This window comes from Myxine glutinosa, chromosome 8 (genome assembly GCF_964187855.1).
Source record: "Myxine glutinosa chromosome 8, kmMyxGlut1.1, whole genome shotgun sequence".
NCBI lineage: Eukaryota > Metazoa > Chordata > Myxini > Myxiniformes > Myxinidae > Myxine > Myxine glutinosa.
This window is the reverse complement of record NC_136268.1, coordinates 150,109,035-150,122,243: the sequence shown is the minus strand read 5'-3', so window position 1 is coordinate 150,122,243 and position 13,209 is coordinate 150,109,035. Positions and strand designations below refer to the sequence as shown.

The 13,209-nt window shown below is 42.2% G+C and overlaps 1 protein-coding gene across 2 annotated transcripts in view; it reads right to left on the bottom strand.

Moving 5' to 3' along the window:
• The window catches only part of LOC137433012 (beta-parvin), an 85,105-nt gene that overhangs the window by 59,513 nt on the left and 12,383 nt on the right, over positions 1-13,209 (bottom strand). The window contains exons 1-4 of one of the 2 annotated variants that reach the window (XM_078783841.1): positions 2,729-2,782; positions 2,506-2,595; positions 2,300-2,370; positions 2,038-2,140 (exon numbers count right to left, since the gene is read on the bottom strand). In XM_078783841.1, the coding sequence (XP_078639967.1) occupies positions 2,038-2,140; positions 2,300-2,370; positions 2,506-2,595; positions 2,729-2,756 (292 nt within the window). In that variant the 5' untranslated portion in view covers positions 2,757-2,782. Of the gene's footprint in view, positions 1-2,037; positions 2,141-2,299; positions 2,371-2,505; positions 2,596-2,728; positions 2,783-13,209 lie in introns of those variants that run through there. The other variant, XM_078783840.1, reaches the window with a different exon arrangement.

The following is a 13,209-nucleotide window of genomic DNA, read 5'->3' as shown; positions in this document are numbered from 1 at the left end:
TCAGGAAGGACATCCGGCCGTAAAACATTGCTTCAAAAAGGGGACCGAAAAACAACAACAACCACGGTTCCCGAAAAAGGCCAACCCCCGCTTGCGGGGAAAAATGGCCTCTAAAGGTGGTTTTTTACCAATGCATTTTCTCGATATTCCACCCAAAATATGCATCTAACGTATGCCACATGCATTTCTTACTAAGTACTCCATGGAGGTTATACAGTAAATTTCTTAGCAGGCAGTGGAAACAAGATGGTATGCATCATCCTATTTCACAAACAAAGCCGTAAAATGAAAGATGGTGATTATTGCATTATTTTTCCAAGCTATCCAATGAATGGCAGGTTTCCCAAATGATGGTCTTCTAATAAACACCACGTTCTATGTACAGACATAAGGCGCCACTTACATATCTTTTAGCTCCCCGTTGTATATATAATACATAAATGGCCTAATACAGAAAGAAACCCGAAATTAAACATAAACAAACACACTGATGATCCTGTTTGTTGCTCCCCTCTGAGCACAACCTCATGATCTGTTCCCACAAGCTCAAATCCCATATGTTGTGTTCTCTTGCCTGTTGTCTAACGAGGATGCCCTTGTAGTTCAGGTGAAAGTAGAATGTCTCCTAATTCCCTAGAGTTACCTCTGCCACAAAAGGTGGACCGAGGTTATGTTTTCAGTCCCGTTGTTTGTCTGTCTGTCTGTCTGTCTGTCTGTCTGTATGTATGTCAGTCACCTACAGGTGACAATTTTCAACCGATCTTCACGAAACTTCACCAAATGGTAGAGTTGGTCATAAGCAAGAAGCCTCTTGTTTTTGGGGTCAAAAGGTCAATAGGTCAACATAGGCCAAAGGTCATAAACTTTGTCAAATTCCTAAAATTGTCAAATTTTCATCTGATTGACATGAAATTTGAAGAGGACTTGCACGTCAGATCACTGAATTCAACCACCAATTAATTTTGAGGTCAACATATGCCAAATGGTCAACATAGCCCAAAGCTCAGCAGCATATTTTCGGGATTTCGCAAGTATCGTGGTAGGCATGACATATTTCTTGTTTGTTCGTCTGTGAGCAGGACATCTCAAAATGTTCTGGATGGATTCAGCCAAAACTTTGTGAACAGATTGGGTGTGTGCCAACGACGAATTGATTCGATTTTGCTGAAGACCCGGATCTGGATACTAGAATTTTAAAATTGATTCTTCACCATTGAGAGAGAGAGAGCCAAAAGTGATATTCAGCACGATGTCTCAAAAAGTTGTGGACAGATTTTGATGAAACTTGGTGGACAGGTTGGATGCATACCAAGGACAAATTGATTCTATTTTGGTGAAGATCTGGATCCGGCTATCATTGAGCTACATAACGTAAATACAGTAGTTCAGCCTGGCAGGGGTATGTGCCCTACCGAGTGCCGTTGTGGTTTTACATGTAATACAAGTGTCAGCAAGTGCAAGTACAAGTGCCACAGTATTTCATTTGCCTTTGATATTTGCTAAATACAAAAGTAATCGGAAAAATGAATGAGTGGCATTGTTGAAACTCATGTGCCTCGATTTTGTAATGCTGGACAGTGAAGCTCAGATTACCCACTCTCGGCAAGACCATGATGTGCTTGCAGCATTGGCATGTAATCACAGTTGGTCAAAGTAGCTCGATGCACTGCACGGTGTTTGTGAATTGAGGTGGAATGAGTTTGCATTTAGGGTCAACAGAGGGATAAACCACATGTGAGCGGTCACTCTCAGTTTGCTAAATTTTTCCAACATCCATAAAATGTAAGTGATCATGGTCCATGTTGCGCTGTGTGGATGTTGGTGTAAGAGTGTTGTAATGTTATCACTGTGGAAGTTTGTTGTTATCCCATAACAATGCATCATGTGATAAGCAGATCTGAGAAGAGTGGGGGAATGGGTTACCCCATGGACTTGTTTTTATGTCAGAGAGTACCCTCCCACAGTCCTCCCTCTCCCCATCTGAGCCTTTCCCAAAACCCCCATCCAAACATTCACAACTTTGACAGAGAAACCTACCGAGTAGTTTCTGAAGCACCTGCCCATCATACAGGTCTTCTTCCAAATTTTTAACGATGATTCTTTCGTCCACCAGCACATCGTTAATCCAATCGATGAGAACCTGAGAGTCGCATCAAGAAGAATAAGGGAGCCTATGTAAGTTAATGTAAATCTTCAACATTCAGGATTCACTCCAAGTATAAAAGTTTAATATTATCCATAGAGAACAAAGTCGTTAATAACTCTAGTAGTGGTAGCTCGTGGAAACATCAACACATACCCTGATCAATTCCTGCAGTTTGGGTTCATCCTTGAAGCTTGGATCAATGATGCTCCTCTCCTCATTTTCATCTGCAACGAATAAGAAGATTGTAATCCTGCTCGAGAGCTCTTGCACACGATCACACGCAACAAGAACAGCAGTAGTATTGGTGACATATGGATATACAGAAGTTATAAATCCACATCAAGTGATGCGACCAGTACCGAGCATCGTGTCCTCTGGGTAGAGATCCATGGGTGATGGAGAGAGCGGGGAATTGATTGCCTTTTTCCCCTCTTCCTGCAGCTCCGACACTGAAATACAGCCAGATGAGGCTTACCAAAGCACATAAGCATACATTGACAAATTTATGAATGAATATACATACTTTGCAAAAAGAAAAAAGGATAAAAAGAAAAAAAATTGAAAACATCCTCTGGTTTTGACCTCCGTAGCAACAGCCGTAGCATTCCATGCTCACGGATCGACTGCCCGGCGTAACAGGAGAGACGCTGCATATAAGAAGAGTGGATTTTTATTTATTTATTTCTAAATGGCTCATGGATAAAAAGCATCAGCAGTGAGTGCCTATGCACGCGTTATCTGCACGCAGCAACCAAAAAGAAGCTGCATCAATTCTCTTGGCCTTGCGACAAAATGTCGACGCAATTCCGTGCTGTCATCGGTGAGCTTCCAGTCTTTCTACTGCCAGAAATCGCAGTGCACTCAAGGCTTGCGATGAGTACCATGCAATGCCGACGCATCATCAAATGCCAATCTTGCTTTGGCAGCCCTTTGGGAGACAACTGTGTCACCACCAGGGATTCATTCAAGGTGGTTCAGTCGTCATACGGCTTCCAAAATTGGGGATACAGACACATATTGGTGAGACATGATCTTTGTGGTGGTTTGCCATATATTGTGCCTCTTCTTTAAGGCCCAAAGGGCACATGATTTAAAGGGCAAGATTGTTTTCAGGCTTTTAATGTAATTACAGTCAGAGGCACCATTGACCGTGGATCTTGGGGCAGATGTCTCCGAATGCCAAAGTGCCAACGCCTGATTAAACTTTAATTCCAGATTCCACCAGGGAATGCTGGCCTCAGTATGGTGGATGAAGAACCCATTTTGTGCATTTCAAACCTGATTTGTACATTGTGCATCCTCAAATGCATTATATACAGGGTGAGTCAAAAGTAGCGCCCGATTTCTGTTTATATATATATATATTTCTGTCAGTTGATTGTTTGTTTGCCATTTGTATTACAGTGTACAAGAAGGTAGAAATAAATGATTTCATTAAATGATTCCAGGTAAATTTCTGCAGTGACAGATTCCTCAAAGAAAAAGGGTCAAATTATCCCTAATGGAGATATGGCTGCCCAAACTGTCACGCCAGGTAAATTTACCTCCTTCTCAACTGTCACTCTTGGGTTCTCCGCAGCCCAGTAGACACAATTGTGTCTGTTAATTGTGCAGTTAAGCTTAAAACATGCCTCATCTGACCACCAGATGTTGTCTAGCATTGTGTCCTCTTCGTCACGTTTAGCTAAGAACTCTTCGCAAAATTGAAGACGGCGGTCATCATCTCCATCATGAAGGGCATGCAGTAAGCGTGGAATGTAAGATTTCCAGTTTTTCTGGTGAAGGATACGGATAACACTTGATTGGCTCACTTCCAACTCTGCAGATAAACGGCGAGTTGACTTTTGCGGACTTTGTTCCAATCTCCTGATGGCTTCTTCAGCCTTAGCTACATTCGTTGCCGTTTCGGACGACCGGACTTCTTTGCAGTGGCTACCGACCCTGTTGCTTCAAATTTCTCGACAATCAATCGTATGTTTCTTCCCTGGGGTGGGTTAATATCGAATTCCTGTGCCAAACGGCGTGCCGCCATCGTTGGTTGTTCATTACATTTGCAGTAATGTTTCACGGCCGCAATGCGTTGATTCATTGAAAGGTAATTCATGGTTCAATTTGGTGCAACTTCAGTAACTTTCCAAACTCTCAGCAATAACCTGAAAAACAAAAACAAAAATAAATAAACTAAGAAAATTAATAATCTGCAAGACAATTATTAACAACATGACATCCCAGAAATAATCTGACAGCCGAAAAAACAGAAATCTGGCGCTACTTTTGATTCACCCTGTATTTGGGGTTTTGTTACCGCAAAGGTCGAAATTAGAGACATTGCGAAGGTGAAATATTCCAGGGATAATCGATCCATGCAACGCCGGATGAAGGAAACTTTGTACCCAGGGAATTGAGAAGCTCTGTTGTTTCACATGCTTTCAACACCGACTACAAAATCATAATAAACAATAACAATGATTATCACATATTATCCTCAGTGCTCAGGTTTTTCAGTCTTGCAACATAGAATTGACATCTGGATGAGTCTTCCGATGGTTCACACGACTACAGGGCTCCATCTACCGAATGAATCAAGCACTTGTAAAATGAAAAATGTTTCCTTCTGCTGTATCTTGGTAGCGCATGGATGATGTGCATGGAGAAAGTCAGGTTTCCGTCTCTTTGGAGATGCCAAACTTGCTTCTCTGCTTATATTAAATGGTCAAAAGTATATTTATTGTTACTTTCGCCAATCCTTTGGGCAATGCTTTTGGAAATCCTTTTGGCAATCCCTTGGGCAATCATTTTGGCAATCCTTTTGGAAATCTTTTTGGCAATCCCTTGGGCAATAGTTTTGGAAATCCTTTTGGCAATCTTTTTGGAAATCCTTTTGGCAATCCTTTTGGCAATCCCATGGGCAATCCTTTTGGAAATCTTTTTGGAAATTATTTTTGGAAATCCTTTTGGCAATACTTTTGGAAATCCTTTTGGCAATCATTTTGGCAATCCTTTTGGAAATCCTTTGGGCAATCCTTTTGGAAATCCTTTTGGCAATCCCATGGGCAATCCTTTTGGAAATCTTTTTGGAAATTATTTTTGGAAATCCTTTTGGCAATCCTTTTGGCAATACTTTTGGAAATCCTTTTGGCAATCATTTTGGCAATCCTTTTGGAAATCCTTTGGGCAATCCTTTTGGAAATCCTTTTTGGCAATCCTTTTGGAAATCCTTTTGGCAATCCCTTGGGCAATAGTTTTGGAAATCCTTTTGGCAATCTTTTTGGAAATCCTTTTGGCAATCCTTTTGGCAATCCCATGGGCAATCCCATGGGCAATCCTTTTGGAAATCTTTTTGGAAATTATTTTTGGAAATCCTTTTGGCAATCCTTTTGGCAATCCCATGGGCAATCCCATGGGCAATCCTTTTGGAAATCTTTTTGGAAATTATTTTTGGAAATCCTTTTGGCAATCCTTTTTGGCAATCCTTTTGGAAATCCTTTTGGCAATCCCATGGGCAATCCTTTTGGAAATCTTTTTGGAAATTATTTTTGGAAATCCTTTTGGCAATCCTTTTGGCAATACTTTTGGAAATCCTTTTGGCAATCCTTTTGGCAATCCTTTTGGAAATCCTTTTGGCAATCCCATGGGCAATCCTTTTGGAAATCTTTTTGGAAATTATTTTTGGAAATCCTTTTGGCAATCCTTTTGGCAATACTTTTGGAAATCCTTTTGGCAATCCTTTTGGAAATCCTTTTGGCAATCGTTTTGGAAATCCTTTTGGCAATCCCTTGGGAAATCCTTTTGGCAATCCTTTTGGAAATCTTTTTGGCAATCCCTTGGGCAATCCTTTTGGAAATCCCTTGGGCAATCCTTTGGGCAATCGTTTTGGAAATCCTTTTGGCAATCCCTTGGGCAATACTTTTGGAAATCCTTTTGGCAATCCTTTGGGAAATCCTTTTGGCAATCCTTTTGGAAATCCTTTTGGCAATCGTTTTGGAAATCCTTTTGGCAATCCCTTGGGCAATCCTTTTGGAAATCTTTTTGGCAATCCCTTGGGCAATCCTTTTGGAAATCCCTTGGGCAATCCTTTGGGCAATCCTTTTGGCAATTCCGTCAGTCCTCACAGTCGCTTGTCTACGCGGCCCTGATCTACCTGTCTCTCTCTGATCTGGTTAAGTTTGAGGTCCTATCACTTTCCACTTCATGTGACTTGACTTATCTATCTATAATTCCAGTAATCTCTGTGTGTCTGTCTGTGTGTCTGTGTGTCTGTGTGTTTGTCTGTGACCGCTGTTTCTCGACAACCACGGGTCCGATATACTTGAAACTTGCCAGGTATATTGCTGGGGACCCGAGGATGTGCCTTTTCAAGGTTTGAAATTAATCGGACAAGTACCTACCGAGCTATGTCCAAAAAACGCTTCAACCAATCAGAGAGCAGCGAGCTATCACGTGTGCCGAACCGTTAATGCAATGCAAGCGTTAATGCGTTAATGCAAGGCTTTTCTTTTTTTCCCTCTTCTCTTTCTACTTTTCCTTGCGATTAAATTGCAAACAGCCAAAATACGTTGGCGCTAATTGAATAATTGGCCATTAACACTAAAATAATCGTAACTGCGATATGCCAACTTCCGGACAGTGCAGCCTTCCCTGTTGTTGTTGTTTGCAGCAGCTGTTTGCAGCAAGGCAAGGCTTTTCTTTTTTTCCCTCTTCTCTTTCTACTTTGCCTTGCGATTAAATTGCAAACAGCCAAAATACGTTGGCGCTAATTGAATAATTGGGCATTATGTTTTACAACTAATAAAAACGAATTTGCGATTCATTCGCTTTCCTGCGCGTTTGTGTACGCGATGGCGATTTCTTTACCAAACTCCGGAAGCCGTTCGCTTTGGACCGAACCATTGCATGTAAATAGAGGGGGGGGGATTGTCACCACTCGCAAGCCGTTCGCTTTGGACCAAACCATTTCATGTAAATAGGGGGGGGGGATATAATTTTAGATATATATATAGTACGGGCATGCCCTAGTGTTAAAAATGAAAGGAAAAATAAAACAAAAGGATGGCCATTTCAGCATCTTCCTCCAGTGTCCCAGACAAGTTAAGCAATCAAAGTACAAATTTAAAAAGGGGGATAATCATGGAAATTTTTTCTCTATACTAAGGAACTAACAATTTCATCAATCATTCTGAAAGATTATCGAAGACTATGTGGATCCAAATACGATAATGCAGCTTTAAAGCAATGAAACTGCAGGTTCAGAATGGAAATGTAATCAATGTACCTGCACCTCCAAAACATTTTTGAGAGCAACAAAGCAGCAGAGCCATTCGTTACCAATGGTGTAAACTAGAGAAAGATGGCAGATGCAATACGTATTTAGCAATGCAGAGCCACGGCAGGGAATATAGATTACAGATTGGAGAACAAGTGTAGACAAACACCCTCAACTGACTGGTCCAGGGTGGACACACCCTCACTGATTGATCCAGTGAGGACACACACCATCACTGACCGATCCAGTGTAGACAAACACCATCGCTGATTGATCCAATGGAGACAAACACCTTCACTGACTGATCCAGTGTGGACACACACCATCACTGACTGATCCAGTGTGGACACACACCATCACTGACTGGTCCAGTGTGAACACACACCATCACTGACTGATCGAGTGTGGACACACACCCTCACCGACTGGTGCAGTGTGAACACACACCATCACTGACTGATCCAGTGTGGACACATACCAATCACGGACTGATCCAGTGTGGACACACACCATCACTGACTGATCCAGTGTGGACACATACCAATCACGGACTGATCCAGTGTGGACACACACCATCACTGACTGATCCAGTGTGGACACACACCATCACTGACTGATCCAGTGTGGACACACACCATCACTGACTGATCCAGTGTGGACACACACCATCACTGACTGATCCAGTGTGGACACACACCATCACTGACTGATCCAGTGTGGACACACACCATCACTGACTGGTCCAGTGTGGACACACACCATCACTGACTGGTCGAGTGTGGACACACACCCTCACCGACTGGTGCAGTGTGAACACACACCATCACTGACTGATCCAGTGTGGACACATACCATCACGGACTGATCCAGTGTGGACACACACCATCACTGACTGATCCAGTGTGGACACACACCATCACTGACTGATCCAGTGTGGTCACACACCATCACTGACTGATCTAGTGCAGACAAACACCCTCATGACTGATCCAGGGTGGACAAACACCATCACTGACACTTTCATTGACACCTTCACTGACACAAAGACACTCACTCCTCACACACGCACACAAGCTTCAGCAAGCAATGACAATGAAACACCGCAAGAACAGAACAGGCCCCACAAATAGGAAGCAAGGACTCGAGAGACAGAGAGAACTACTCAGAAAGGAGACAAGAACAAAACAAAGAACAAACCAATGCCCAAAACTAGAGAATCCAAAAAATAAAAAACAAATCTAAAATCGAAGATAAAGACATGGAGTTAATGGTTGCTGAAAACAAACTCAAAATAGAAGCCAGAACGGCACTCCGAGGCGCATACCTCCGCCAGGCTGAGCAGTTTATGTTTTGTATCCCACTGATAGGCCAGATCTAGATTTGACCTGAACAAAAATCTAATTGACTTATGCTCGTCACCAAGACAACATCCAACTAGTTTTGTCATAACTCGTCCACAACTTCCTGAGATATCGTGCTCGATATAGTTTTTAGGCCGATCACTCAATGGAGGAGAATCACTTAAAAAATTCTCGGATCCGGATCTTCACCAACATTGCATCAATTCATCCTTGTCATACACCCAATCTGTCCACCAAACTTCATCCGAATCCATCCAAAACTTCGGGGGTGAAAACATAACATCTGCCCACGTTCGGTGGCGGAGGCAATTATAGCAAGAAAAACAAAAAACTACGATGAGGCCAGTTGTTTGAAAACAAGCCGAAAATATTCTACCACGAACTAGAGAAACGGAAGCATAATGTGTCATCCCCTCCTGAAAAAGATGAACCAGAACTATTTTAAAAAGGAATTTATGAAGATCTAAAAAAATACAACAAATAGGTGTAAAGGATCCAAGAGACTGCGAGACAATTGAAAAATAGTTTTTTGAATAAACTCAATTTTGTTAAGTGCGGCAATGAGGCTGGAGGATATCGGAGGATAATTTTACACGTGCACATCAAAAATATTAAACTGATACAGCTCTCAAGAGGGAGAGGAAGAGATGGTACAAATGAAAGAATGGTGTCATCAGCAGAAAAAATAAATACATTATGTAATCTATAAACTCGAGCATTCATAGTTTATTGTATAATTGACTAATTAGCGGATGCCTAGCATTACAGTATCAAAGACCCTACATCTGGACTACGAGGGCTCTAAGGGGCATACAACCTGTGCTTGGTGCAGTTCTGAATTTTGTTGTCAGCCATAGTGCCAAAAGTAGTGGGATGGTGCGGGTACACTTCACACTTGTGTGTTGTACCTGTTACAACCTTCATGGCCTTATTTGCTACAACCTATTGGAGCCAGAAGACCATGATTGGTGAGCAAAGAACAGCACATGCACTCCTTACATGTTACTATAGATACCCAAAGTGGCAGAAAAGAAGACTTCAATGACAGGATAAGGTGTTTCTTAGTGTGTGTAAGTAAATGTGGGTTGACCCTTTTTGGTGTTCCCATCTGAGTACATGGCTAATTATGTTGGGATGGCTGTTTTCAAATCCCAATATACTCCCCCACCCTCGATGACAAAACAAACAGTACAATTGATATTGTAATTGTTGAAGGACTGTTCCAGCGTTCATTCCAAGTTCCTTTTTGGCACGAGGGATGTGCAGAACACCTGATTGCAAGTTTCAACATATCACAATTGCCTGTTGCAGTAATCGTCCAGCACATGAATGGCATGCACCCTTAGGTTTTTAGAGGTGATACTAGGCATTCTGAGCTAATTCTAAACAGTCATTCCGAGACACCAGTGTGCGGATCATCCAAAAAAACACACTTATCACACATTCGGGACACCTTCAAGCAGGGCATTCCATTAGCCACGTTGCAAGGCTCTTTAATGTGAGGAGAGGAACAGTTAATGACCTCAGAAGATGTTTCCAAGCCACGGGAAATGGACAGGTAATTATTCAGCATTTACCTTTGTCAGAGGTTTACACCTCATCTGTATCCCATTATGTCACTTAAATAAATCACATCAACGACAATCACATGTTCAGTTTTTTTATGAGAGAGTGAGAGTGAGAGAGAGAGAGAGACTGACTGTTTCTTCCTTTTATTACAAGAGTACAAAAAATCAGTTATGTTCAGTCACAAAGAAACAAAACACAATAAAATGGTCTCAAGGAAAGGTTATTTTCAAATCATCATCATCAAGTGTGCATATGACATCATTAAAAACCCACTTTTCTTTAAAACATGTTAAATTCTTGTTCATTTTAAAAAACCGATATTCTAGCTTTAGTCTTGCATTTACAAGAGCCTTAAAGGTGAGCAGTACATCATATGACGAGTCAGAAGCGTTTCCCATTTTTTTCTTCCTGGATTTATAAATTGCAAACTTGGCCTGGCCAATTAAAAAATTCATTAAAACCACATTCCTAAGGGAAGACGGTCCTAAAACACCATAAATAAAAACATTGTGATTGAAGAGGGAACCAAGCTTCACAAAGCGTTCCTGAAGGAATGTAAAAAGAGGTTGCAATCGTTCACACTCCAGGTATATATGCGGTAGGGTTTCAATGGATGCACAGAAAGGGCATAGATTAGAGTTAGCAGTAGAAAACCGGTTCAGTAAAACATTATAAGGTAAAATCCAGTGTACAAGTTTCCATTGAATATCTCCAACATACTTTGGAGTAGGCAAGAGATAAAAACTTCGCCAATTGGGGCAATTGGGTGGTATTGGGGGTAAAACATCCCGCCATCGAAGCCTCGGGTGCTCAGAAAATGTTTTTGCGTATAAAATTTTAACGTACGCGTTGTACAGAGTTTTCTTTGGAAAGGCGGGAAGGGATAATGCAGTATCATCAGGGCTGTTCAGGCCAGGGGACAGATTAAGTGGCGGGCTGAAGACTAGGAGTTTGGGGAAGTCACCCGCTGTTTCCTCGGGGGAAGGACCAAGTTCCTCGCAGGTATTACGATACGTTGTGGATATCCCTTGAAGGAACCGAGAGATGATCCTGACAGATTTTATTCCGGTTTTTTGTGCCACAGCGGCAGCACTCAGCCGGCAGCTCCCAGACTCTGTCATGAGGTCTTTCACTCGCAGCAGCTTGGCATCAACAAAACGTTGAACGAGTCCCCTATTATTCAAGCTGTTTTCCAGGAAGGGGTTGTAGCATAGGGGCTCGTTCAACAACATTTCCATGTTGTATGTTGCCATTTCACGGGAAAAGGACAGGGCTTGCCAGGCGTTCATCACCCCTTGGTAAAAGGTGGGCAGCAAGGATGAATCGATTTGATGAGGGTTCATCAAGAAAAGTTCTCGGTCGTAACCCAGCTTGCATGTGAGCTGTAATATGCAGTTAGCCAGAGGCCTCCAGAGTAGGGCTTCATCTCCATATACAAGTTGGCGCACGATATGAAGCCGGAAGACCATAATCCGGCTGCGGATATCAATAAGACCTTGGCCACCTTCAGCGAGTGGCAAGTATGCCACGGGGGGTTGGAGCCAGTGTTTCCCGCTCCAGAAAAAGTCGACAATGCTCTTTTGCAGTGTAATAAGAAGGCTCCCAGGCGGTTGTAGGCATATCATCTTATGCCATAGCATAGAGGCGACAAGATTGTTAATGACGAGAGTTCTTCCGCGGTACGAAAGTTGGAAAAGAAGTCCTTTCCAGCGGGCCAGTTTTGCCATTACCTTGTCTGGTAATCCCACCCAGTTCTGCTGCTCAAAGGTGTTGTCTCCGAGGAAAATACCGAGGTATTTAATGCCACTTTTCTGCCAGTTCACTCCTCCTGGTAGGACAATTGGCGGGCAATCTCCAGGTCCTATCCAAAGGGCTTCACTCTTCTTCCAGTTTACCTGGCCTGAACAAGCCTGACAATATGTTTTTAGTGCCTGAGCCACCGCAGTGACGTCAGTACTATTTTTTATATAAATACAGACATCATCTGCATAGGCAGAGACTTTTAGCGGTGTGGTAAGAATTGATCCAGTGAAGCCAGAAATGTGCGTACGTAATTGGAGCAGAAGAGGTTCGATGGCAAGAGAGTATAAAAGTCCAGATAGCGGGCAACCTTGCCGTACTCCCCGTTGTACAGCAATGGGGCTACACAATACTTGATTAATTTTAAGAACACTGGATATATTACAATACAAAAGTTTAACGTACGAGATAAAAATAGGTCCAAACCCAAAATTCTCTAAAACTCTAAAAAGGTACATGTGGTCAATACAGTCAAAGGCTTTTCCTTGGTCAATAAAAAACAGACCAACATTCATATTAAAATTGTTACAAAACCGAATGGTATCACGGATAAGAAAGATATTATTAAAAATAGTACGTCCAGGAATACAAAAGGATTGATGTTCTCCTATTAGTACATTCATAAAAGGTTTCATTCGATTAGACAAGGCTTTGGCTAAAATTTTATAATCCGTACATAAAACAGAAATAGGACGCCAGTTCTCTATAAGTTGAGTGTCCGCTTTCTTAGGAATTAAGGTGGTGACTGCTCTCCGGCAACTCCACGGCAGTTGTCCATCCTCTAAACATTCATTCAATACCCGCAGTAGGTGAGGTCCAATGGTGTCCCAAAAAAACTGGAAAAATTCACTTGTCAGCCCATCCAGTCCAGGGGCTTTATCAGGTTCCAAGGCCTTCAAGGCAGCGGTGAGCTCAGGTAACCTAAGAGGATCCTCCAACTGCTGCTTCTGATCCTCCGCCAATGTTGGAAGGTTAGAAACAAGTTCCGATATTGCATCCTGGTTAATGTCATGCCGCATAAACCGTTGTTTAAAATGTTTCCGGGCACATTCCCTGATTCTGCCATCTTC